The sequence below is a fragment of the Topomyia yanbarensis genome, chromosome 1 (genome assembly GCF_030247195.1).
Source record: "Topomyia yanbarensis strain Yona2022 chromosome 1, ASM3024719v1, whole genome shotgun sequence".
Taxonomy (NCBI): domain Eukaryota; kingdom Metazoa; phylum Arthropoda; class Insecta; order Diptera; family Culicidae; genus Topomyia; species Topomyia yanbarensis.
Genome location: NC_080670.1, coordinates 170585188 through 170610693, shown reverse-complemented (window position 1 = coordinate 170610693; position 25506 = coordinate 170585188). Strand labels below are relative to the sequence as shown.

The window sequence follows — 25506 nt, the reverse complement described above, 5'->3', positions numbered from 1 at the left end:
TTTTATATTATTTATTGGCTAGCGAGTGTACATTAGAAACTCTTCTGGTTGATTTCCAAAAAGCTTAGCTTAGTTTAGCTTGGGTAGACCGCGCGCGTCGTTTGCTCCCCTTCCCTGTCAGCACACGACCACAAATCCCACCGTGGTCAGTAATGCCGCTTCCATCCGAAACAAATCTGAGTGAGGCTCCAACCCCAACCGCTGTCAAAATGTAGGAACTGACATCGCGGGAAGGTGAGAAATAGGAGTTCTGTATCAGAAGAAAATGGTGGCATAGTGTGGCATCATATTGCACAATAATACAGCTTTGCCAACCTATTCTGGTTGATTTCCAAAAAGTGAAATAAATTATGAACATGTTTTTTTATCAATGTCCGCAATATCACACCAACTCATAACTCTTTGACGATGCTGGAATTTCTCATAATGTGTGATTTATATGATAGATTTTGAAAATTAGGGTAGATCACTTGCATATGAAATTAGCTCACTGACTCACACGATTTTCTTCCGGATTCCTAAAGGGGATTTTTAGCCAGTCGAAATATGCTATCATGTTAGTATAATGTTTTACAACGTCATATTTGATCTCTTTCGATTAGTTTTGTTCATGTTTAGGACGCTGTCTTCAAAAATTTCATCAATTGTACACCAATATCAAAACCATATTCTAGCTCAGAAAAAAAAAACTGATGTTATTTATGAAAAGCTCAATTCAATTCAGTAATTATGTTGAAATTAATGTTACAATCAACTAAGTACCTATATTTGAATGGAAAACAAATATTCGTTATTCATTGTTCGCAACATCGTAGTCAAGATGTAATCCCTGAAATGCTGCAACTTGTGAAACTAACGCAAACGCCTACTAACGTTTATTATTTGTGTTTTCCATCTACTGCCGGTTCATGTATACGCATACAAACAAGCATCCGCGGAGTTTACGATTTGATATTCAATCGATGGAAAATATGGAATTTCCCAATGAAAATCTTAGACTTTTCGTGAAAACTGAATATACATTAGATGTAAATATTACGTAGAATGCTCCAGTATATTTTTTGAATCAATTAGAGCGTATGCATAATGCATAGATAGGTTATGAATAAAATTAGGAAAATCGTAAAATTTTCATGGAAAAGTCGGAAAATTCCATCAAACTAAAGTTCCAATGTGTGCTTTAGAGAAATAGAAACACACTGAAATACTAAAAAGAGTATGTCATCGCTTTATTTTCGAAGATATTAGCGTGGAAATGCAAAAAAGGCAAAAGTTTTTCCGGTCTAAGGTAATGCATTCGGAAAATCGGGAGAATTTTCACGCAAAATTTTAACCAGATGATAGCTGAATAAATTCTGCAGGGACGTATGTTTTTTGTTTTGGGATTTTAGTTAATTTTCTCGTCTATTTTCTCGAAAAACTAACTTTTTCCTACTGTTTTGCGACGCGAGTTACGATGGCCTTAAGCGTGAAAGATTTGTGAATCGTACATTTTCCGTTTGCCGTAGTGCATTTGTTTTGTTTCGCCGATTGCTGCTGTTTGTTTTTGCCTGCCCCAGTTGCTTATCATAGCGACAGCACCGCAGCGATATGGAGAAGAAGAAATGTGGAGAGTGCAAACGTGATATCTGCGACCTTGAACCTATCTGCTGTGGTTTTTGTGAGTCGTATTTTCACATTAGCCAGCAATGCTGTGGTGTTAACGCTCGTCTTTTGAAGGAAGCGCTTGTAGCTGGGAAGGCACTGTTTATTTGCCCCCATGTAGGACTGAGTTGAATGGCCGTTCAATTCGGTCTTATATTGCCGACATCAATAACGATCAATCGCCGCTAGCTGATTTGCCTGGGCAAGTGCAGCAACTTTTTGATGTTGTCGCTGATTTGAGCAGGAAAATTGATGATTTTGCTGGTAAGTCACAACCGATACAAACTATCTCTGGGTCGCCTGCTTGGCCCCGACTGGGTGTAAAACGCCGCCGGGAAGACCGCAGGCCAGATATTGTGACATCTGCTGCTAGTGGAACCAAACCAATTGATTTAAGCGATTTGTCAGTGCCGTCTATCGTGCAAGCTGCTCCACCGGAAAAGTTCTGGTTGTATCTGTCCGGTTTAAACCCGCTAATTACCGACAGTGATATACAGCAGGTGGTATCACGTTGCCTAAACTCGTCGGACCCTGCTGTCGTTGTTCGCTTGGTTCCCAAAGGAAAAGATATCACCAACTTGACATTTGTGTCCTACAAAGTTGGGCTTGATCCCGGGTTGAAGGATTTAGCATTGGATCCTGCGTCATGGCCGGTTGGAATGAGGTTCCGTGAATTCATTATGCTGCCAAAAAACTGATTCCCTCGGCTGGGTTAGCTGTTCCCTGCCTCGTTACTTCCACCGTCCCCGGACAATGTGCACCAAGCGCGGTTGGTGCAAACAACACGATACGAGTGTATTATCAAAATACGAGAGGATTAGGAACGAAGGTCGAGGATGTATATTTGGCTGTTATGGATGGAAATTATAACGTTTATGTTCTAACTGAAACCTGGTTGAATGATAAGATTAACTCTGTGCAGCTATTTGGCGATTCATTCACTGTGTACCGAGTTGATCGCAATACCACTAACAGTACCCGCTCGCGTGGTGGTGGGGTTCTTGTGGCGGTTTCGAACATTCTCGTCTCTTGTCGGATTGCGGAAGGAAGATTCTCTTCCATTGAGAGTGTCTGGGTGTAACTTAGCAGAGCATCTAGAAACTGTTTCATAGGAGCTGCCTACATACCTCCGGAAAAGCAACATGACTGTAATATTGTGCAGTTTCATCTTGATGCCGTTGAATACGTCTGTTCTATCGCAGATTCTAGTGACGAATTGTTCCTGCTTGGAGATTTCAACCAACCCGGGCTCATTTGGACTCCATCTGGTCACGATTTTGCATTCCCCGACCCGACTGCTTCGACCACCACTCCTGCGAGTCGTCTCCTAATTGATGGAATAGCCTTTCATGGACTGAAACAGGTTAGTCTAATTTCCAATCATCAGTCCCGCTTTTTAATGTAGAATACATTTAAGGTTTCAATATAGGGGTCCCGTTTCAAAATATCGGCTGCGGTGCCGCGTCAGATTTTGAACGTTAATAACTTTTATCATACTTAACAGAATGATTTGATTTTTAGGCCAATTTGTTGCAAATATGTTCCTCTATGCTGTATTAAAATTTGAAGTATGTATAACATGTACTAATAACAAAAAAAATGTGTTTTGAAAAATCTTTCGAAAACGACTCGGAAAAGTGAAAATTTTCAGCCCATCCCGCACAGAGCCGTCGTTATGGTAGACCAACCGAACAATAAAATAATGAAAAGTTTATATATAGGTCCATTACATGTTTGTTCGTATGGTTATTCGCATTGGGTTGCTTGACGAGAGCACTTGGTGGGGGAAAGACTGCATATTCCTTTGGTTAGGCCATTAGAAGCCGGACGGAAAGGAAAGGCTCATGCACGGCACGAGAACGAGCGAGAAAGCGATAGTAGTGCATATTAGCGCGATTATATAAATATCTGTCGGTCGGTTTTTCTCATCATTCGTATTCGTTCAAGCACTAGCAAGCAGCCAGTCCATCGAAGAAAAGCAGTGGGCGATGACGACGGCGGAAAAAGTGCCCCAGCTACTGGTGACTCATCGCAACCCGATCAGGAACTGTCGCCCTGCAAGAATTTCGCCCCAACTAAAGGGCAACAGAGTAGGCTATCGTTCCAGCGTCTGGGTCGTGAGATTGTGCAGGACTGCAAAGTCGAGCTACGCTTACAAAGCTCAGTCGTAATGATGCCCCGAGAAGCCAACGATGCCTTCTTGGTCGGTTTGTTCGAGAATGCAAAATAGTGCTTTCTAGCTCACCGTGTCCGCGGGGAGTGCGTCTGAATTATGCTCCCGCAATAAAACAATAAACGGTTCTTTACAGAACCAATTAATTGTGTTCTGATAAGAGTTAAACTGAAATTTACATTTTATGGTGTATAACAAATAATTTTCAGAAAGCAATATAAGAAATACGATGTGTGGAAAGAAAGAAAGAGAATTTAAATTATCCTCTCTCGCTCGTTTTCGTGCACTGCTTTTCCATTCCTTTCTGCTGCTACTACCATCATAACTAAAACGAATGTGCGTGTTCCCCCTCCATCTCATGACCAGTGTTGCCACAATTGCATGTCGCTATTACAATTTGAATTATTTTATTGATCCTCTCTAGTATTGATAAAATATAGAACGTGCAAAGTACACTAGTCGCATGCTTTTATTCGAACTTTTTGGCAGCCTCCGTTGATTAACTGCATAAATCGATTTGTTTGTGCAGCTCCTTGCTAGTAGCAAACTAAATAGCCTTTATCAGCGCTAACAAATAACACGAAAGAATTTAAATTTGTGAAAATCTTTTCCTTCCTTCTTTTCAAATCTGCAACATTCTTTGAAAATATTGTTTGAATGTTGTTATTGAAAAACTGAACATGCAAGTTTGCTAGCACTGGCCACTAGATTGAAGGCGATGGAAAGACAGAATATTCGTTTTGGTTATGCTAGTATTGGTAGCCAAACGGAAAGGAATGGCACGAAAACGAGCGATAGTAGTGCTTTCTCGTGTGTTCATATATGAATATTGGTCGTTCGGTTTTTCTCATCATTCGTATTCGTTCAAGCACTAGCAAGCAGCCAGTCCACCGAAGGAAAGCAGTTGGCAATAGCGACGGACGGAAAAAGTGCCCCAGCTACTGGTGACTCATCGGAACTGTCGCCCTGCAAGAATTTCGCCCCAACTAAAGGGCAACTAATCCGTAGGCTATCGTTCCAGCGTCTGGTTCGTGAGATTGTACAGGACTGCAAAGTCGAGCTACGCTTACAAAGCTCTATCGTAATGATGCCCCGAGAAGCCAACGATGCCTACTTGGTCGGTTTGTTGGAGGATGCAAAATAGTGCTTTCTGGCTCACCGTGTCCGCGAGGAGTGCGTCTGAATTATGCTCCCGCAATAAAACAGTAAACGGTTCTTTTCAGGACCAATTAATTATGTTCTAATAAGAGTTAAACTGAAATTTACATTTTATGGTGTATAACAAATAATTTTCAGAAAGCTATATAAGAAATACGATGTGTGGAAAGAAAGAAAGAGAATTTAAATTATCCTCTCTCGCTCGTTTTCGTGCACTGCTTTTCCATTCCTTTCTGCTGCTAATACCATCATAACTAAAACGAATGTGCGTGTTCCCCCACCATCTCATGGCCAGTGTTGCCACAATTGCATGTCGCTATTACAATTTGAATTATTTTATTGATCCTCTCTAGTATTGATAAAATATAGAACGTGCAAAGTACACTAGTCGCTTGCTTTTATTCGAACTTTTTGGCAGCCTCCTTTGATTAACTGCATAAATCATTAGATTTAAATTAACGTCTCGAAGTGAAGTCACGATGCTCCGGTTATGTTACAGACATTACCCACCCATCTTTTTTTTTAGTTTAGTAGAGCGAATACGAACTACTATCGCTCTCTCGCTTGCTCGTTTTCGGGCCATGCGCCTTTTCTTTCTTTTCTGCTACTAATACTAGCATAATCAAAACGAATGTGCGTCTTCCCACCATCCATTTAGTGAGCAGTGTTGCCAAACGCATTTTCAGTTTTTCATCAATAACATTTCAACAATATTTTCAAAGAATGCTGTAGATTCGAAAAAAGAAAAATAGTTGGTGATGGAAAAGAATTTCCAATTAGAATTTTTAACCATAATTATAACGAATCATTTGAAAATTTCACATGCAAACGTAATTTCGTTGCATATCATTAGATTTGGATTAACGTCACAAGTGTAGTTACGACACTCCGGTTATGTCGCAGACATTACCCACCCATCTTTTTTATTGTGACCACGACTAACGGTTTAATATAGACACCCCATTTCAATATTTCTGAAGGAACAGAAGGTCGAGTTTGGAAAGTTTGTAACTTTCATTGTACTTAACCAAATTACACAATGTTCGCACTAATGATTCAGAAATATGACCAGGAATCTTCTATTAGATTTGTAAGTATGTATAATTTACATGAATAAAGAAAAATTGATTTTCAGGAATCAATTATTATCTGTTCTTCCATTGGCCAGTACTACGCGACTTCCTCATGCTAACAATTAATTTCATCGTTAGCCATCTCCCTCACCAAGGCCAACAACGCCAACAAAACCGGTCCTTTTCAGGACCACCATCATTTTTGTAAAGAATAATTTGAAATATTCCTCGCCCAAATCACCTTTTGTCCGAAAATTCCAATGAGTATCAACATATTTGAAGAACGTGTTCTTTATGTATTCTACATCTCTCCGGTTATGTCGCAGACATTACCCACCCATCTTTTGGACCTAGTTTTTGTCAGTGAAAGTGCAGTACGTGAATGTTCTGTTGTGGAGGCGCCCGAAATTTTAGTACCCCTTGACAATCACCATCCTGCTTTGGAAGTTTTGCTGAAATTCCGCCGAAGTCTTCGTTACGAGGATGAACCGACTCTTGATAAATTCAATTTTCGCAAGACAGATTATTCCGCTCTTCGACGCTCTCTAATGCGGATCAACTGGAATGAGTTGCAACATTTTGCAAATGTCGACGATGCTGTAACTCACTACTACTGTTTACTTCTGGAATGTGTTGCAGCTTCCGTCCCGAAATATCAACCTGCCAAGAAACCACCTTGGTCCAATGGAACTCTACGCAGACTAAAACGCTTGCGTAGTAAAGCACTTCGTGCTTTTACTAATCGACGATGTACTTTATCGAAGCGATTTTTTTCGCTCGCTAGTAACGATTACCGCAGTTATAACAAGTTTCTCTATAGACGTTATGTAAATCGCATACAACTGAACTTACGTCGGAACCCCAAGGGATTCTGGTCGTTTGTTAACACTAAGAGGAAGGAAACTGGTCTCCCATCTGAAATGTTTCTCGACAACGATGCAGCTTTCTCTGCTGAAGATAAGTGCAGCTGTTTTGCACGGCACTTTTCGAGCGTCTTCTCTCAAGATTCGGCATCGCCTGAGGTGATTGACAACGCAGTTCGTGACGTCCCTTCTGACATTTTCAGCATGGATGTTTTCTTCATCGACGATGAAATGGTTCGTTCGGCTATCCAGAAGACAAAAGCGTCCTTTGATCCCGGTCCGAGTATTATGCCTGCAGCTGTATTAAAAAAATGCTCGGACATCTTGGCTACACCACTCGCGCAACTTTTCAATATGTCGCTTCAGCAGCAAACGTTTCCAGTGCACTGGAAATGTTCGACACTAATCCCTGTTTTCAAAAAAGGCGACAAGCGTAACGTTGAAAATTACCGTGGAATTACTTCGCTTGGAGTTGAATCAAAACTGATTGAGTCACTGGTTAACGAAACACTATTTGCTTCCTGCAGACACTATATTAGCACCTGTCAGCATGGTTTCTATCCTGGCCGTTCGGTGGAAACCAATCTAGTGAGTTTTACGTCATTTTGTATGGATAATTTGTGCAAAAAACTTCAAGTGGATGCGATATATACTGATTTGAAATCCGCTTTTGACAAAGTGAATCATGATATCCTGATTGCCAAACTGAAAAAACTTGGCTGCACGACTAGGTTTTGTGAGTGGCTTCGATCGTATCTCGTTCATCGTCAAGTTGCTGTTAGTATTGGCACTGCTCAGTCTGATTGCTTTTCAAACAGCTCTGGAGTTCCTCAAGGTAGTACACTCGGACCGCTGCTATTTTCGCTGTTTATTAATGACGTGGCTAGTATTTTAAATCCTGGCGGCAAACTATTTTTCGCTGACGATGTTAAACTATATTACGTAATTCGTGATCAGTCCGACTGCCTGGTACTGCAAACCGTTCTGGATACTCTTAACGACTGGTGTGTGCGGAATATGATGGTTTTGTGCAAAGAGAATAGTGAAAGAGACGCAGAGTGAAAATCAGTCAAAACGGCAACACTCCCTTTACGATGATTTCAACACTAGAATTTGGCAACCGTTTCCAAAGGCAGCACTTTAAATGACTCCTATTATATTTTGAAAACAAACCTTTTGTCGATCGTTGAATTTGTATATCAAACGATGTGCATTTCGAAACAAAGAGATGAAATAATTCTAAAACTTGTTTTTACTCATACATAGACTCTAGAATGCATCTTACAATCACGATTGCACTAAATTCTGACGAAAATTTAAATTTTTTTTTGATAGATTTACAATACTTATCTCCTCCAACTCAGGCATGAGTAATGTTTATTTACATTGCACAATTGGTCTGCTCAATAAGGTATTTTTGGCTTCACACTATTCGTCTCTTTTCCTATTCTCTTTGGTTTTGTGCATTCCCAAATGCAGTGTCATCAGCTTTCATCGCACTAGGAACACCTTCCCTTTTGATTATAATATTGCTGGAAATCAACTACAACGTGTTGACTACATCAAAGACCTTGGAGTAATACTGGATTATAAACTGACTTACCATCGTCACTTCTCTGCTACAATCGACAAGGCCAATCGACAACTGGGATTCATGTTTAAGATATCCAACGAATTCCGTGATCCTTTGTGTTTTAAAGCTCTTTACTGTTCATTAGTGCGTTCGATGCTAGAATTTGGAAATGTCGTTTGGAATCCTTACCATGCTGTTTGGATCAATAGGATCGAAGGCGTTCAGAGACGGTTTGTCAGATATGCTCTGCGTTTCTTGCCATGGAGTGATCCGCAAAACTTGCCGCCGTATGAAGACCGCTGTCGTTTGTTAGGCTTGCACACCCTTGCTGAAAGGAGAATGACATCGCATGCAGTCTTTGTGGCCAAAATACTGCTGGATGAATACGACGTACCTGACCTACTAGCACAAATGCATTTCTATGCGCCATCTCGTACTCTTCGCCAAAGACTGATGCTTGTTCCTGAAATGAGACCAACTGACTATGCTGCCAATAGTCCTGTCATCGCAATGGTTCGGAGGTTCAACGAGTTCTCCGAATTATTTGATTTTAACCTCACCGCATCTGGATTTAGAAGACGAATTGAATCACACTAATTTTAGGAAATTTCATTAAGACATTAAATGTTAGATGAATAAATTTTTGACAAATATAAGAATATAAGAAATATAAGAATATATGCTTTCTTCTTCCTCATGGCCACCCGAATGGAAATGTACAGTAACAAAACCATGATTTTCACTGTGACAGTACAGTAATTTTACAATAGTTTACAGTAAGTTTTAGTGTTATGCTACAATACAAAAACAATAAACTTTAACGTTTAATTTAATGTGAATGCATTGTATCAGTTTTTTGCTGAACAGTGAAATTTTATTGTAAATCTACTGTGAGAACTTGGCATCGAACAATGTTGAATCAGTAATAACTATAATATTTATTGTTTTATGATTGTTTGTAGGGTAAATGCTATTGTAAAATTCTATCCGGGCTCACTCTAATTAGAAAACTCTAGGTAAAGTAAGTGCATCACGTTTGGGGTGATTCCTTTCGAGAAGAAATAAAAAGCGTCACAACCTTGGAGATCACCTGATCAGCAAATTGAGGACTACCTCGACCACGCTCTAATCAACGGGGAATTCTTCTACGACATCACAAATGTTCGCAACTACCGCAGTGCGACTATAGGTTCAGACCACTACCAAGTAAAGGGTCCACATGAGCTCAGAACTATCGACGGTTTACAACACTCGAACACGGACGCTGAGGCTCAACATGGAATAGCTACGAGATGATTGCACATCCGAGGAATACGCACAGCAGCTACAGACAGCGCTACCATCGGAAGAGCAGTTAGTCGCGGCTACTCTTGAGGATGGCTGGGGCAACATACTAAATGCCATATCCATTGCCGATGCCGCACAAGGTACGAGAGCTCCTACAATTGAGTAAATGAAATAAGGGTAAGAGCTTCGAAGAAAGAAACAGTAGGCCTTCCACCGAGTAGTTCGATTGATGACGATATTGAGGTGGTTGATCAGTTCGAGTATTTGAACTCACTGTTGACTTCCAATAATGACACCAGCAGAGAAATTCAGACTTACTAGACTAGAAGGTGATCGGACCTAATTCGATTAACCATCTAAAAAACGCTTATTAGATTATAAGTCCGCTACGGCCACAAAATGTGGACTATACTGGTAGAGGACCAAGGCTCTCTTAATGTTTTCGAACGGAAGATGTTGCGAACGCTCTACGGTGGGATGGAACTGTCTGCTACCTGTATATTCCCCGCAAGTAATCATAACAACGTCCCCTGGTTATGAGCAAATTAGGGAACAGTGGCGATGATACAGTGAACATGAACTAGTACGCGTCTAGCCACCACTCCATTGCGAGAATGCCAGGGTGATCTACAAAGAATCATTGCCGCCAGCAAGAATATCTTCTACCGGTCGGTAGGTCTGGTTATCCAGATCGATATACCATCCTGAACGATCCGAATATCCAGTCCAGTGAACCGTTATATGTGAACTGCAAACTTTAACGGATCACTGATCAAGTGGAGGCCCAATTTACTATCATAGGAGGTGTAAACGCGATCCACACGATGTGGGGTCCCGTGTATGCAACATGAGAGGGACCGACAGCGCCAAAGTAGTGGAATGCAACGACGTCGTTGGTCTAAACGATGACAGCTTGAAGTTCAACCATGGACAGACGGAATCTGCCATCGACGTCACTATTTGCTTGGAGGTGCTGGTAGGACTTGTGGTTGAAACATGATTGCCGACTCTTGAAATAATGACCTTCTCTATCCCAGTCATCTGCGTCCAGACGCTCACCTACAATAACCCATCGATGGCGGTGGTTCTATGATCGGAAGACGACCCGCTACGAGAATACCGTCTATGATATAGTAAATCGAAACGAGTCAAACACGCCAGAAGAACTCCCCAGGAACTTTAATCTAGCCGTCATGATCCACATCCCCAGGATAAGTCGTAATCGTATTCGACGGGCGATGCATAGGTGGTGCCAGAAGGTCCAGAAAGCCATCATGGCACGCCGAACTACACTACGAGCCCTGGTGAGTATTTATCTGGACGGTCCTCACCCAAATCAGCGAGCTGATGACTTCAGATAGCCCCGAATGAGCCCCAGAAAGCCTTAGATGAGGCAATAACACAAGATGGGTCTGAGTTTTTATGTGGTATCTCCCCAAACTTCTCGACATCGCAACTCTGACGGAGAGTTAACGACCCAAACGGAACGTGGCAACACAGCAGCTACGCCATTACCGTAAACACTTCAGGGAAGAACGGGGTGTGTTCTCACCGTCACATGAACCATGGACTAGTTGTTCGCTAATCTGCTGGGAGAAATCTACGTTTTTTGTTTACGCTGATGACATCGTACCGATCGCAACAGGAAGCAGCATTAAACGAACCTGTCGAGATCTTCAAGCCGCAGTCAGGGTTGTAGGCCGATGGGCGGTATCAGTTAACTTTAATATATCTATTATCTGTCTCCGAACAAAACCAGCCTGGAGGCCATGGTTGAGTACCTCAACCAAGAATCAATTCACTGGGCTCCTGCTCCTATGGTGTAAGAGACGGGAGAAAAAGGAGTCCCCAAATCAAGTCGTGTCTTCGTGCCGAGAACTGAATACGGGCGGGTCTAAAATATGCCTGTCGGTCAAGGAGTATAGTAGGGCTTACCTTTGCTGTGTTAACCGAATCTCCGACACAGTGGACTTGTGTTACTTCGCATATCGTGGAAGTCAAATAATGATCATATATCTAATACTCATATCTGGGTTCACTATAGGCATATCAAAGGCAACGCGTTTGGTATTTTATAGCCCATATTTTGATGAAATTTTTTTACACGTTAGAAATGTCGGGTGTTAATTGAATAAACGTCTAATGCATTGAACAAACGTAGGACGTCTTCCTTTCACTGGGCGGATGCCGTCAACAGCTATTGTCAAAATAAAGACTGTTGGCATATTAAGAGCCAGTCAAGATATCTGACAGACCCCTTAGATCGCTTCTAGACACACACTTTCTAGCAAAGATTTCACAGTCCCCTGCTCCCAAAGCGCCCTAGAATATCATTCCATCAATTTCAGAAAGAGCTGCTCTTTCTGAGATTGATGGAATGATATTATAGGGCGCTTTCCAGAACCTTATGGTCCTCGTCATCTCATTAGTCACTTAGGTCAGTAATGACAATAGTTTCGAGAAAATGTCCAGAGCTTTAAGGTGTCCTGCAAAATCCCCAGTTAAATACTGGCAGAAATTTTGTATTCGTAAAGCACTACTTGCCATCTCTTTTGCAACGTGGACATGTAATGGTGCTAGGTTTGACATTGTTTCCATTGCTGGAGACGAGCTTATTACCCTTCTGCATAACACAGTTTGAATATGAGCCGAAATTGTAGACTCATCCGTGCCTCTATCAGTGATAATAAACTCGTCTGAGTAACCCGTTACTTGGAGTCCCAATCCCTCCAGATCGTTTAGAATTACATTCACTATCAGGCACCACAGAAGTGGTGACAGCACTTCTCCTTGAGGCAATCTCAAAAGTATCATCTTTTTCTCATACTGATTTTGCATCGCCTTTCAAGCCCCATTGAAGTTTATAGCAGAAATGTCGATCCAGTTTGTTTCCTGGAGTGCTTCACCAAAAAGTGACGTCCTCTGATATCATGCTCATACAACTACGCGATTGGGTCAAAAAGATTACGAAAAAAGTCATCCACTTACGAATCTGTCTATCGCTATCGAAGCTCAACTTGAAAGAATAGATATCCAATACACCAAACAATTGAAATCGTTGAGGCTGGTATACATCGAGTCAAGAAATACATCTCGTTAAATACTACGTACCCTTAGTTTAACAAACCAACACTATTCGTTGTAAATACGTAAAATTCTTTTAGCTGGGAAAAGCTGCAATTCAAAAAAAATAATTGCAATAAAGAAACAACGAAAAACTACAGCGAACGAGATCGAGCTTTCATCCTCCTTGTCTCCCTTCGTCTACTTAACATCACTTTTTTCTTTTCTCTCTCCCTCTTTCCAGTGCTACTCCTCCTGCTGTCGCCCGTTCTCAGTGCTGACTGGAGCGCCAGCTGTCCAGCGAGCTGCATCTGCAAGTGGTCCAGCGGCAAAAAGTCGGTCCTGTGCAACAACCTCGGCCTCGGTACGATTCCCTCGAACCTGTCCACCGAGCTGCAGGTTCTGGTGCTGAACGACAACAACATCCCGTATCTGAACCGGGAGGAGTTCACCGGTCTCGGACTGGTGAACCTGCAGAAGATTCATCTGAAACACTCCCGAGTGAAATACGTCAACCGGGAGGCGTTCAAGAATTTGAAGATACTGATCGAGGTAGATCTAAGTGAAAATGAGATCGAGTCGCTGGATAAGCAAACGTTTTCTGGCAACAATCGACTGCGGATTATTAACCTGTACGATAATCCACTGAAACAGCTGGTGCCGGATCAGTTTCCGGTGCTGCCGTACTTACGAAACATCGATCTGCATGGCTGTCAGCTGAGTGTAGTGGCGGAGACGGCATTCTCCAATCTGGAACTGCTAGAGTTCCTGGATCTGACGAGGAATCAGTTAGAAAGCTTACCTCGGTACGTGTTTAATCACATGAAAAACCTAAAAACTTTAATGTTGGAAGAGAACCCCTGGAACTGCGACTGCCATCTGAGGGAGTTCCGGGGGTGGTATTTGAACAATTCATTGAACCGAAGGAGTCTAAAGTGTCAGCAGCCGTACAGTCTGAAGGGTTTAACGTGGGAGTCGATTGAAACCGATCAGTTCGGTTGCATGCCACAGCTGAGAATTTATCGAGATGACGTGGATGACATTGAAGATTTAGGGGCTAACATCACGTACAGATGTGTGGCTTTCGGAGATCCGGAACCGACGGTGACCTGGGATCTCAACGGGAAGATTGTGGATCAGGAAAATATGATGCTAGAGCACGAGCGGATCACAAGGTTCGATGGGAATGCGACGCTTTGGAGTAATTTGACGATACTGAATATCACTAGTAATGACTCGGGCTATTACACGTGCACCGCAAGTAACAGAATTGGGTTCGTGAGTAAAAATTTCAGTTTGATTCTACCGGAGGTGGTGGAACGAGTAATCATCAAAACGCCGGAAACTTTTTGGTATTTTGGTCTGATACTGGGCATTTTTGGGACGATCTTTGGACTATTATCGTTGTCGGTGGTGATTTGCTTGTGCAAGAGGAAGTTGCGAATGCGACGGAGAAAAAAGAATATCAAGAGTAGTGTAAGTTTCAACGACCAAGAGAAGAAGTTGCTGGATCTAAGTATAACGACTAACGAGAGACAGGAGTTCAGTGCTAGCGATGTGATGACTCCTTCAACGAAAACTGATTCCACGATAGCGATGGAACCGGTACAAATAACAATCGAATCGATTGCTGCTAAGAGGGACGAGTTCCCGCTGAATGTAGGTGTGTTCCCTCCACCACCGGAGTTCTGCTCCCAGATGGTACCGAACCCCGCATATGGCAACATATTCATCTCCGTATCAGTGACGCAGGACGCGTTGGACAATCCCGATTTGAACATGTATCCGGATCTGTTGAACATCCCGAACCGACACAAGGGCAAACTGATACCGGTGAACGTGTCGTCGTATGCAACGCTACCTCGCAAGAATCGACCCGCATTGACGGCACTAAGTAGCAGTCAGCCACCCTCCCTGACGGCGGTACCTCCTCCGAGCATTCCGAACCAACATCCTACCCCATCGACCAGCGGAATGGTAGAGCAGCTTCAGCTGCAGGACAGTATCGTCAATTACTCAAACATCGAAGATTCCTGCGAAATCACCAGTTTGGGCAGTAACCCAAGCTCCATGTGCGAGGAGTGTAGCAAATTGTTCAACTCCTCCACCAAGATGAATGTTCGCTTCAACAAGGCCGAAGCGGTCAACAAGTGTGAGAATAGTTTCCCCTGTCTCAAGTACGACAATATGGGCCGGAGGTACACGGCCAGCGGTAACTCCACACTATCACTGCCCGAAGACGATCGTCAGGCCGTACTGGAGCAGGAAAGTATCTTCATCAAGCAGGAAATTGAACCAATCAAGGAAGTTCCAACACCTCCGGATCCACCAGCAACTCCAACCAGACCGTGCCCTAATCTGGGCATTTCGGCCGTTGGAACGGCAGCCATTTTCGTAACCGGTAACGACTTCGTCTCGCTGTAGTGCCCCTTCCACATCCAAGCGATAGTACAAAAGTTAAACAGCATCCCCTGAAGTAGGTAATCTCCCCCCGTAAAACGGATTGAAGAGTCCTGGTATCGGTTGTAGATTACATTCTTCCGTAGCCCGGCGAGTCTTTTTGGCTTACACTCAAGTTGACAGCCGAAGCAGAGTCGAACCACGAAGTGTGATATAGGGTAACAGTTAAGGTAACTAACCGATTATTATTACGGGATAGGAGCTGCTTTTTCCTCTTTTGAAATCAGACAGATCCAACAGACACCCAACTAAACAGTAGAGGGATGCCCCATTCTTAGAAAGGAAGAGCCATGATACTCTCTTAATACTAGATTGAACGCCTATCTACGCAAGTAAAATCAAATAGCCTAAATTCGCTGCTTATACAACAGAAGAGAAAAAGAAATAAAAAAAAAAGTCAATCAAAACATCAGAGAGTTGAACTTTGCTAGGAAAATTATCTGTTATCATCCGAGCGGTTGCCAATTAAAACTGTACATAAACAAACTTCTCCCATCAGCGGTAGTAGATTGGATCAGAGGCAATCTAAAAACGATTTTGCTTTGTCGGGCGGTTGTAAGTACCTTGAGAGAAATTCTTTCAAATTCAATAACGATTCATCTCCAATAACTCGATTCCGAACCGAACAGAACCGAGTTGAACGCAGACAGGGGTGGGGCAATTCATCAATTTATGTTTACCCATTATGATCCCGGTGCCGACCGGAGACAGTAAATATGTATGTAAACAATCAAACAGAGTCAACCAGAGCATGTATGTAGTAAATTGATTTCTCACTTTTTCCAGAGGTAATATCAAATTTCAATCAACCTTTTATCAGAATCATATCTGGCTAGGTCGAGAGATGGATCATCCAGGCCGCGAGAAACAGAAATAACGGTAGGATATAGGCTAGATGATTCACACATATAGCCAAGCGGGTATCTTTCGACATGTGTGTTCGGAAATGTTGAAACATGGAAAATTTCTAACGCCTTCAAGCGAAAGCTACATGTATAGCTATCACGGCAAGGGAACCAGCCACATTGTAGCAATTTTATTTTGGAATTTAGTTAATTGAATTAGCCTTACTTCAATTTAAATTTAGATATAGGTAATTCATTGGGATTTTTAGGTAAGTTCATGTATCAACATTCCGGCCACCTTAAGGTAGCACCGATGCTTAACTTCTATCAGAACTGCGATGTTTTGGTACAGCTTCAGTTGCAGCCACTTCAACGTTACTGGAAAGGAATCATGGCAGACCACTTTGATAACCTAGCTGAAAATCATCACCCGTTGGGCTAAGCGACACAAGGCTAGATCAGCCTCGCGTAGATAGATTCTCCAACTGCTCTAGATTGGTCTTCTGGAGAACAGGTCATTTAAAACTGAAAAATCGTATCCAGTGTAATTGCAAAGCTCTCTACAGCTGCAACCGTTCTAAGATATATGCTCCCGATTTGAAGGGTAACGGTTCGGAGATCGTACGGTACGAGCGATTTATCGCGGCTGGGATGCCAAAGAATACGTTGAAACGGGCGGTCCTCGATGTGCAGCTGGATCTGTCGTTACATACGTTTAAAGGCAGCTAAGATGGTGATCGGGAACCTTACAACGATTAACAGCATGTCTTCGTGGATACGAGCTGATGATCGCAGATGAAAAACTAGGACCAGGATTTCTTGAAAACAGGATGTAATATTGGAAGAATGGCTAGCTGACCCAAACACGAAAAGTGAAGTCCAAATGCACGAGGAAAGAGAATATTTGTGCAGACTTACCACTCAACCGTCTTCCTCGTCTTCTATTCGCGGACACAGGGATACTCCCGTTCGGCCAGAACACACATCTGTAGCTTTCTCATTCCAGGACTATCTCGCTTAGTACAATTTTTCGTCTTGTGCTTCTTTGTTCTGCCGCGAATTCCCTCACACGTACACAAATGAATAACACGAATGCATCACACTGAAACAGATGATCCTTTACGGAATTCTTTACGGGAAGAGCACAACTATGAATGTTTCGCCCTATTTTTCACTGCTTTCAACCGCCACCACCAATGATGGTATCAGCTCCGTGATTGATTCCGAACTCGCTGTGTTCCGACAGACTAATTGGTAATTTTCGATCATTAATTTATGGTTAGTTTCTCGCAATCACTGAGAAACAACTTCGAGATGTTACGCGTTATGATAGCGAATGGACACGTACACTGCCTCACACACTCGCGGGCCACGAGAAGAGAATAATGCAGCGGAGAAAAACTGCTCCTGCCTTTTGCTACTTGCTCGCACAAATAATTTGCGGTTTTTTTTTTCTTTTTTGGCCGCTCTCACCGCCAGGGGTGCCAACCTTCCAGATTTGGCTGGATTCTACCAGATTTTTAAGCTTCGTCCAGACATACAGATTTATGTTTGTCTGATCCAGATTTCAGAAAATTTGTCCAGATTTATCCAGACAATTTGAAAAATAAGAAAATGTGATACAAAAATGCATAGTAGATTTTCAAACCACCATTTCGAACTACGATTTAAAACTTTTTGGACTAGCTGGAAACACAAAATATCAGTTTTTTTTTCGCTAAAAGCGAATAATTTTTTTTGAGTTTTCATCAGATGGAAATTTCAGCAATCCAAGATGCTGAAAGCTTACAGCATCAAATTCAATCCTCAAGCTTTTTCAAAAAAAAATTGGCTATCCAGACAATTCCAGACTTTTTCGAAAATTATTACAGAGTTTTTGGAAAAGCACTTGGCATCCCTGCTCACCGCACGTCCGCACCTAAGAGAAGAGAAGACAATCGCGTAGCCAATTTGATCCACTCCTAACCTCAATATTGAACCAGCTTCTGATTGGTCGTTTTGCCAGTCAAGAGCGTTCATAATATTTTCAAACGGGATGAAAACCAGTGCTGCTGAATTTATTTTGGCTACTTTCCATACACATGAACATTTCATGCAAATTGAATAAATACCCTGAATGAACTACGTGTATTGTTAAGAGAGACGCGAATAAACATAAAATTCAATTTTTAAATGCAGCTAGTATTATGAATTCTTGACAGAGAGTCGATATTTGAGGTACAATTATTTTCAGCAATTGTGAAAAACATGCAAATGGAATCTGGCAATGATGGATGCTTGTTGTCTTTGGAATTACGACAGGGCCTGGTAGATAAAATTAAGAAGAGCAAGAAGCCTGTTGTCGTCTCTTCTCTTGGGTCCGCACTCAAGCGGCTATGACTTTTTTCTGAACCATCCCTGTCAAAAAAATGCGGACGAACATGGTCAGGCGATTTAAAAAGTTTGACGTTTGACTCAACTCGCCTATGCTAATTGTCCTTAGGAACAAATGCAATTTGCGAATGCGATTTAAAGGCAATTTCAATACTTAGACAAATTTTCTGGCGGCTGAAATGGACTTGGTTGTTTTTGCGTTTTTCAAACATGGCGGTTCAGTTTGGCTTAAACTTAAAATATTTTATTTAACGATTGGCGTGATCTCGCTTATATTTTGTTTGTCTAATGCACTTCATTTAACCAACGAATGTGGGAAATTGTGGAATCGTGTGAAAATACAGTGGAACAAGATATCTGACCTAAAATATTAATAAAAGTCAGATTGTGGTTGGTTTTGGTGTGCAATTCCAATTTCACCATTGATTCTTCCTAAAGTTCCTAGTGTAGTGATAAGTTTATGTGAGTAGACAATGAATCCGAAAATAAGTAATATTTGTAATTTTCATATTAGGCAATTAAGGGCGATTAAATGGCGCGTTCCCTGGGCGATTTGGGGGCGATCTAAGGGCGGGTAGAGCGGCTGAAAAATGACGGCGGCAAATCGCCCAAATGTTGCATTTGAAATAGCCCCCCAATTGTCAGCAATTTGCTGGCAAATTGTAGGGCAACTAGCGCAACCGAGTTGGCAAATAGCCCCCCGTTAGCCAGCAACTAGCCCTTTTTGACTGGGATGCGATTTTTTTGACAGCTCCAGTGCTGCCGTCATCCCGCGACTAACAACCCATCGCAGGTGGGGTGCGTTCACGTCTTACTGTATTTTTCGACTACGTGCTACATACTTCCGTCTAACACCTCATTATTGCACTTGATTACCATTTATCCCAGCCTCATGACAACCCTATACCATCATATGGAGTTTGACAGCGACCGACATATATGGGGCGTTATAGCTATAAAGCCCCAAACAGAATTATGTTCGGCACTATGCTCGATATTCAAGCATTCTGCACGACGTTTTGCATCTTGTGGGATGATTTAATATCATATCATTCAGAAAATCGACATTTTGTAACTAAATACAGCTTCTAATCATTCGGTTCAAAATCAATGGTTTGCCTTTCATGGCAGTGATGCTGGCTGTACAGAGACGTCGTCCTTGACAGGAGGCTGATTTATCCATTTTAAACGAAACACAGGATGGTGTGAAATGTAGCAGTGCACGTTACTGTCGTCTGCTAGATCGACGAGCTTTTCCAAGTGCGCAATTTGTGTGAATTGTTACATTGATTTGGTGGTAGTAACATAAAGTTCTTCATACTGTTTTTCTTCAACGGAATACACCGAACACGACTCAATACTGTTCAAGGATTAGATCGACAGTAGACAGATACGTAGAATGGTGGGCTGATCGATGGAGATCTTCCTGGAAATAGTCCATCCAAACACTATTTCTATCAGCAACGGTGGTCTACCCCCCCCCCCCCCCCCGGAGAAAGCTTGCTGCCAGGATACCACTGGTGATACGCTTCATCACCGACAACCATGTCAGTGACGGATGGGATGTTCTGGGGTTTGCCAAAATTTCACACGGAAATGTCCATTGCAGCGGTTGGAAAACTGACTCTTGAGAACCAAAAACTCAAGTTTGCTGGAGTATGAAGTTGACTTTGACTTGATGATAGTAGTCATTTAGCTTGAGCAGTTTAGTGCTCTCACCGACAGCAGCTACTGGGATATCCCATGTCCACCTTGGTGCGACGGAGTTTCAGGAAATTCGTGAGGTTCTTTGTGATAAAGTTCCACGTGGATCCTGATATTTCCTTGCCGCTCTAATCTACGACGAGAAAGGAAACCTTTTTCCTGCAAAACTGCACTATGCTAAGCTGTTTGTCTTCACTGCACTGGAAGGGCCAGTAATAAAGGATGTCGAGGGAATCGACTGGCTTGCCACGCTGACAGGAGTAGATTGCATATTCGACGGTGTTGGCTCGTGTAGCAGGAAGTGGTATTTTTCGAGGCAACTACGATACAAGAACTTGAATGTACAGACCCTGGCTTGCTGTCCAGTACGAAAGCAATTTCAAGATAGGTAGGACGGCGTAGACTTACGGTAGCGGCTTCCTATGACATCGGAGACTGAGGAGAGTACCGTAGTTTAATTCAGCGGTAGCTGCCTTGTACACCATCTTGAACGATATCGGAGCTGGAATCGGACCGGCCACCATGGTTGTAACTATGTGTTAAGTGCAATATTGCAGATAAGTCATAATTGAGGTCAACATGTAGATACGTTGGTAGAGCACATAGTGGGATCCAGCTTGTAGTAAAGGAGATTTCTTAACGGGGTGTTCTAATAATGGCTAGACTCGCCCAACTTTGTCGAAGCCGTAACAATCCAGTGGAAATCATTAACTAAAATGTGGATTTCTTGAAGATCTTTTCGCTTGATCCGAGAGAGATCGTAAAGAGCTTGGAAGAAGCGTGAAGCGTCAACCACAGGAAAAGCTTGTTGTCGTACCACCTTAGCAAGGTTTCCTAAGTCTATGCGTAGTAGTCCGCTTCTATATCTACGGACTCCAATGGCTTTCGAGCTTCTTCCTACAGTGACTGCAATAGGTACTTTAGCTTCGTAACAGACAGAATAGCTGCATTACTGTGGATCATCGACGTATACATGTCAGGGAATGCGAGCCATCGCCGTTAAACTTGGGTAGGTTGATCTTGGGTGAGCGTAGGTGGAACGAGGTGGAAGCAGGTGCCGCCATTGCATTGTATTGTTCAACATACCCAAGGAACAATTTGAATTTTTATAACGCGCTGCAAGTGCAATCTAAGTTTTATCAGTAGCAACAGAAGTACCATAAAACCTTCAATTGTAAGGAGGGTGATTGAATTGGAGTCAGCAGTACCATTGTACAATAAAAATCCTGTAATCGTAAAATAACTGGTCCAGAAATCCAGTTATTTGTTTGATTTTCATGGGGGTTAGAAAAATCTCTAATCCAATGTGCGGGGTTGGAAATTAAACCCAGTTTAGCTGCGTACAAGACAATCGATTTACCATCTACGCTATGCCCGCCCCTTTTCATGCGTTCTTCCAGGTGGATATCCAACATCTCCGGCTTATCGTACAGATCGAAATCCTTCGCAAACTTCTACGGTGCCTACTGCATTAAAAGGATCCCTTTCCGCAGGATCAAGTAGTCGGACAGTTTCTTTTCTGTCTAGATTAACACCATTTTACCACTACATGTATTTTCATTACCACCACTTAAATGATCGAAAATAATACAAATCAATAAAATAAACCTTCTAGCCAACCCATAGACAATTGGATAGCTGTCGTCGTACCATTGGCTCGGATGGATCGGACGGTCGGAGCCAAACAGCATTCTTCGCAGGATTCACATGTGTAGTGTGATCTACACCAGGCCACCAGCAACTTTCTCGCAGACGTCGCTTTATATTAATTAGGTGGGTGTCCTTCACGACCCAGAAGGGTAATATTGAAGAGATTCTGCTCTCCATGTTAGGAGCGGCTCTAAACAGCTTATTTCCCGGAACAGATGTAACGTGCATGCCGGATCAAAGACTAGCTAAAGCCATTTTCCGTAGAGATCCGAAAGAGGTCATCGACTTCGGGATAAACCCCGTATTTGTTTAGCGACTGCAGAATGGCGATGACAGCCCAAGATTGATACCCGTGGAATTGTTCGGCTGCGATGATGACTGCCATGCCTTTTAAAGGAAAGCGTGGGACCAAAGAACGAGTTATCCGTTTATCTGGACTTACACGTAGAGATAAGGAAGCTGGGTTTTTGACGACGTCCTCAAGGTGATGTGCTGTCTCCACTTCTATGGAACCTTGTCGCCGATAGCTTGTTGAGGAAACTTAATGAACGATTTTTTCAATTAACTAAAAGGATCGATCAACCTGCTCCCTTCTATTGAGGACTAAAAAGATTGTGGTGTGAAGTAATGGAAGCTTTATGAACGAAAGTTTTCGTAAATTTTACATATTTAATGTACATTACATGAATGTTATTGTTGAAAACGGCTTTATTTTTCGGAAAAGAAACGAAATGTTTCGTTTATTTTAATAAACGTTTACGTATATTACAAACGCTTTCGTTTGCCGCATTCTATGTTTTAGGATCAATGTTTGACAGCACCGATTTTTTATTAATTAAAAAGATCGATCTGGCAAATTCGATTCTATTTCAACCTGCTCATCATTATTGAGTACTAGAAAGATTGTGGAGTGAAGAAATGGACGCTTGATGAACAAAAGTTTTAGTAACTTTTACTTATCAAGTGTACATGGCACGAATGTTATCGTTGATAACGACATTATTTTTCGTGAATGAAATGAAATCATTCGTTTATTTCAATAAATGTTTGTGTATATTACGAACGAATTCATTTCGTTCATCTTTGAAAAGTTTTCGTATTTATTATCTTCTTATTTTTTCATTCGATCTTTTGAGATCGATGTTTGACAACACCGATTTTTTTAGTTAAAAAAGATGGGTGGGTAATGTCTGCGACATAACCGGAGAGATGTAGAATACATAAGGAACACGTTCTTCAAATATGTTGATACTCATTAGGATTTTCGGACAAAAGCTGATTTGGGCGAGGAATATTTCAAATTATTCTTTACAAAAATGATGGTGGTCCTGAAAAGGACCGGTTTTGTTGGCGTTGTTGGCCTTGGTGAGGGAGATGGCTAACGATGAAATTAATTGTTAGCATGAGGAAGTCGCGTAGTACTGGCCAATGGAAGAACAGATAATAATTGATTCCTGAAAATCAATTTTTCTTTATTCATGTAAATTATACATACTTACAAATCTAACAGAAGATTCCTGATCATATTTCTGAATCATTAGTGCGAACATTGTGTAATTTGGTTAAGTACAATGAAAGTTACAAACTTTCCAAACTCGACCTTCTGTTCATTCAGAAATATTGAAAAGGGGTGTCGTGGTCACAATAAAAAAAGATGGGTGGGTAATGTCTGTCACATAACCGGAGCGTCGTGATTTCAATTCGAGACGTTAATTTAAATCTAATAATATTCAACAGAATCACGTTAGAATGGGAAATTTTCAAATAATTCTCTATGGTAATAATGGTGGTTCTGAAAAGAACCTTTGGTATCGGCGTTGGTGTTGATGGTGATGCGCTGGATCGTTGGATATTTTTGGCATGATAGTTACGTGCCTGGCGAACTGTTTTGTAGCCTCGAACAAAACGACAAGACTGGCTTCTTCGGGTACCATTACGGCTGAACTTTATAAGCTTAGCTCGACTTTGAAATCCTGCACAATCTCACGAATCAGACACTGGTAGGGCCATTTTGTTTGCTACTAGCACGGAGCTGCACAAAAAATCATTTAATGCAGTTAGTTCACGGGGGCTGCCAAAAAGCTTGAATAGAAGCATGCGACTTCAACGTTTCTCTTAAACACATGCAACAACACATTCGTTTTGGTAATACTGATAATAACAGTAGAAAGGAATGGAAAAGCAGTGCACGAAACGAGCGAGAGGATAATTTAAATTTTTGTTCCTTGTGCAAGCTACTTCTTTCCACCCAACGTATTATGTTGCTTGTTGAAAATTTGCTACACACCTTAAAATAAAAGTTTCAGTTTAACTCTCACTAGAACACAATTGATTGGTCCTGAAAAGAACCGTTGCTTTTATTGTAATTTACGCCCACTCCCACAAACCGACCAAGTAGGCATCACTGGCTTCATTACGGCTGAGTTTTGTAAGCGTAGCTCGACTTTGAAGTAATACACAACCTTACGAACCAGACGCTGGAATGTTAGCCAGCGGATTAGTTGCTCCGTTGCCCTTTAGTTGGGGCGAAATACTAGCATGGCGACAGTTCCTGATCGGTAGTTGGTTGCGATGGGCCACCAGTAGCTGGGGCACTTTTGCGGACCGTCATCATCGCCAACTGCTTTCCTCCGGTGGACTGGCTGCTTGCTAGTGCTTGAACGAATACGAATGATGAGAAAAACCGACCGACCAATATTCATATATGAAAACACGAGAAAGCACTACTATCGCTCTCCCGCTCGTTTTCGTGCCATTCCTGTGCCTTTCCTTTCCGTTCGGCTACCAATACTAGCATAACCAAAACGAATATTCTGTCGTTCCATCGCCTTCAATCTAGTGGCCAGTGCTAGCAAACTTGCATGTTCAGTTTTTCAATAACAACATTCCAACAATATTTTCAAAGAATGTTGCAGATTTGAAAAGAAGGAAGGAGAAGATTTTCACAAATTTAAATTCTTTTGTTTTATTTGTTAGCGCTGATAAAGGCTATTTAGTTTGCTACTAGCAAGGAGCTGCACAAACAAATCGATTTATGCAGTTAATCAACGGAGGCTGCCAAAAAGTTCGAATAAAAGCATGCGACTAGTGTACTTTGCATGTTCTATATTTTATCAATACTAGAGAGGATCAATAAAATAATTCAAATTGTTATAGCGACATGCAATTGTGGCAACACTGGCCATGAGATGGTGGGGGAACACGCACATTCGTTTTAGTTATGATGGTAGTAGCAGCAGAAAAGAATGGAAAAGCAGTGCACGAAAACGAGCGAGAGAAGATAATTTAAATTCTCTTTCTTTCTTTCCACACATCGTATTTCTTATATTGCTTTCTGAAAATTATTTGTTATACACCATAAAATGTAAATTTCAGTTTAACTCTTATTAGAACATAATTAATTGGTCCTGAAAAGAACCGTTTACTGTTTTATTGCGGGAGCATAATTCAGACGCACTCCTCGCGGACACGGTGAGCCAGAAAGCACTATTTTGCATCCTCCAACAAACCGACCAAGTAGGCATCGTTGGCTTCTCGGGGCATCATTACGATAGAGCTTTGTAAGCGTAGCTCGACTTTGCAGTCCTGTACAATCTCACGAACCAGACGCTGGAACGATAGCCTACGGATTAGTTGCCCT

At 41.9% G+C, this 25506-nt stretch overlaps 1 protein-coding gene across 3 annotated transcripts in view; it reads left to right on the top strand.

Moving 5' to 3' along the window:
* LOC131681153 (uncharacterized) overlaps positions 1-25506 on the top strand; it is a 1013105-nt gene that overhangs the window by 683860 nt on the left and 303739 nt on the right. For 2 of the 3 annotated variants that reach the window (XM_058961864.1, XM_058961873.1), the window contains exon 5: positions 13079-25164. In XM_058961864.1, coding sequence (XP_058817847.1) covers positions 13079-15258 — 2180 coding nt within the window. In that variant the 3' untranslated portion in view covers positions 15259-25164. Of the gene's footprint in view, positions 1-13078; positions 25165-25506 lie in introns of those variants that run through there. The other variant, XR_009303879.1, reaches the window with a different exon arrangement.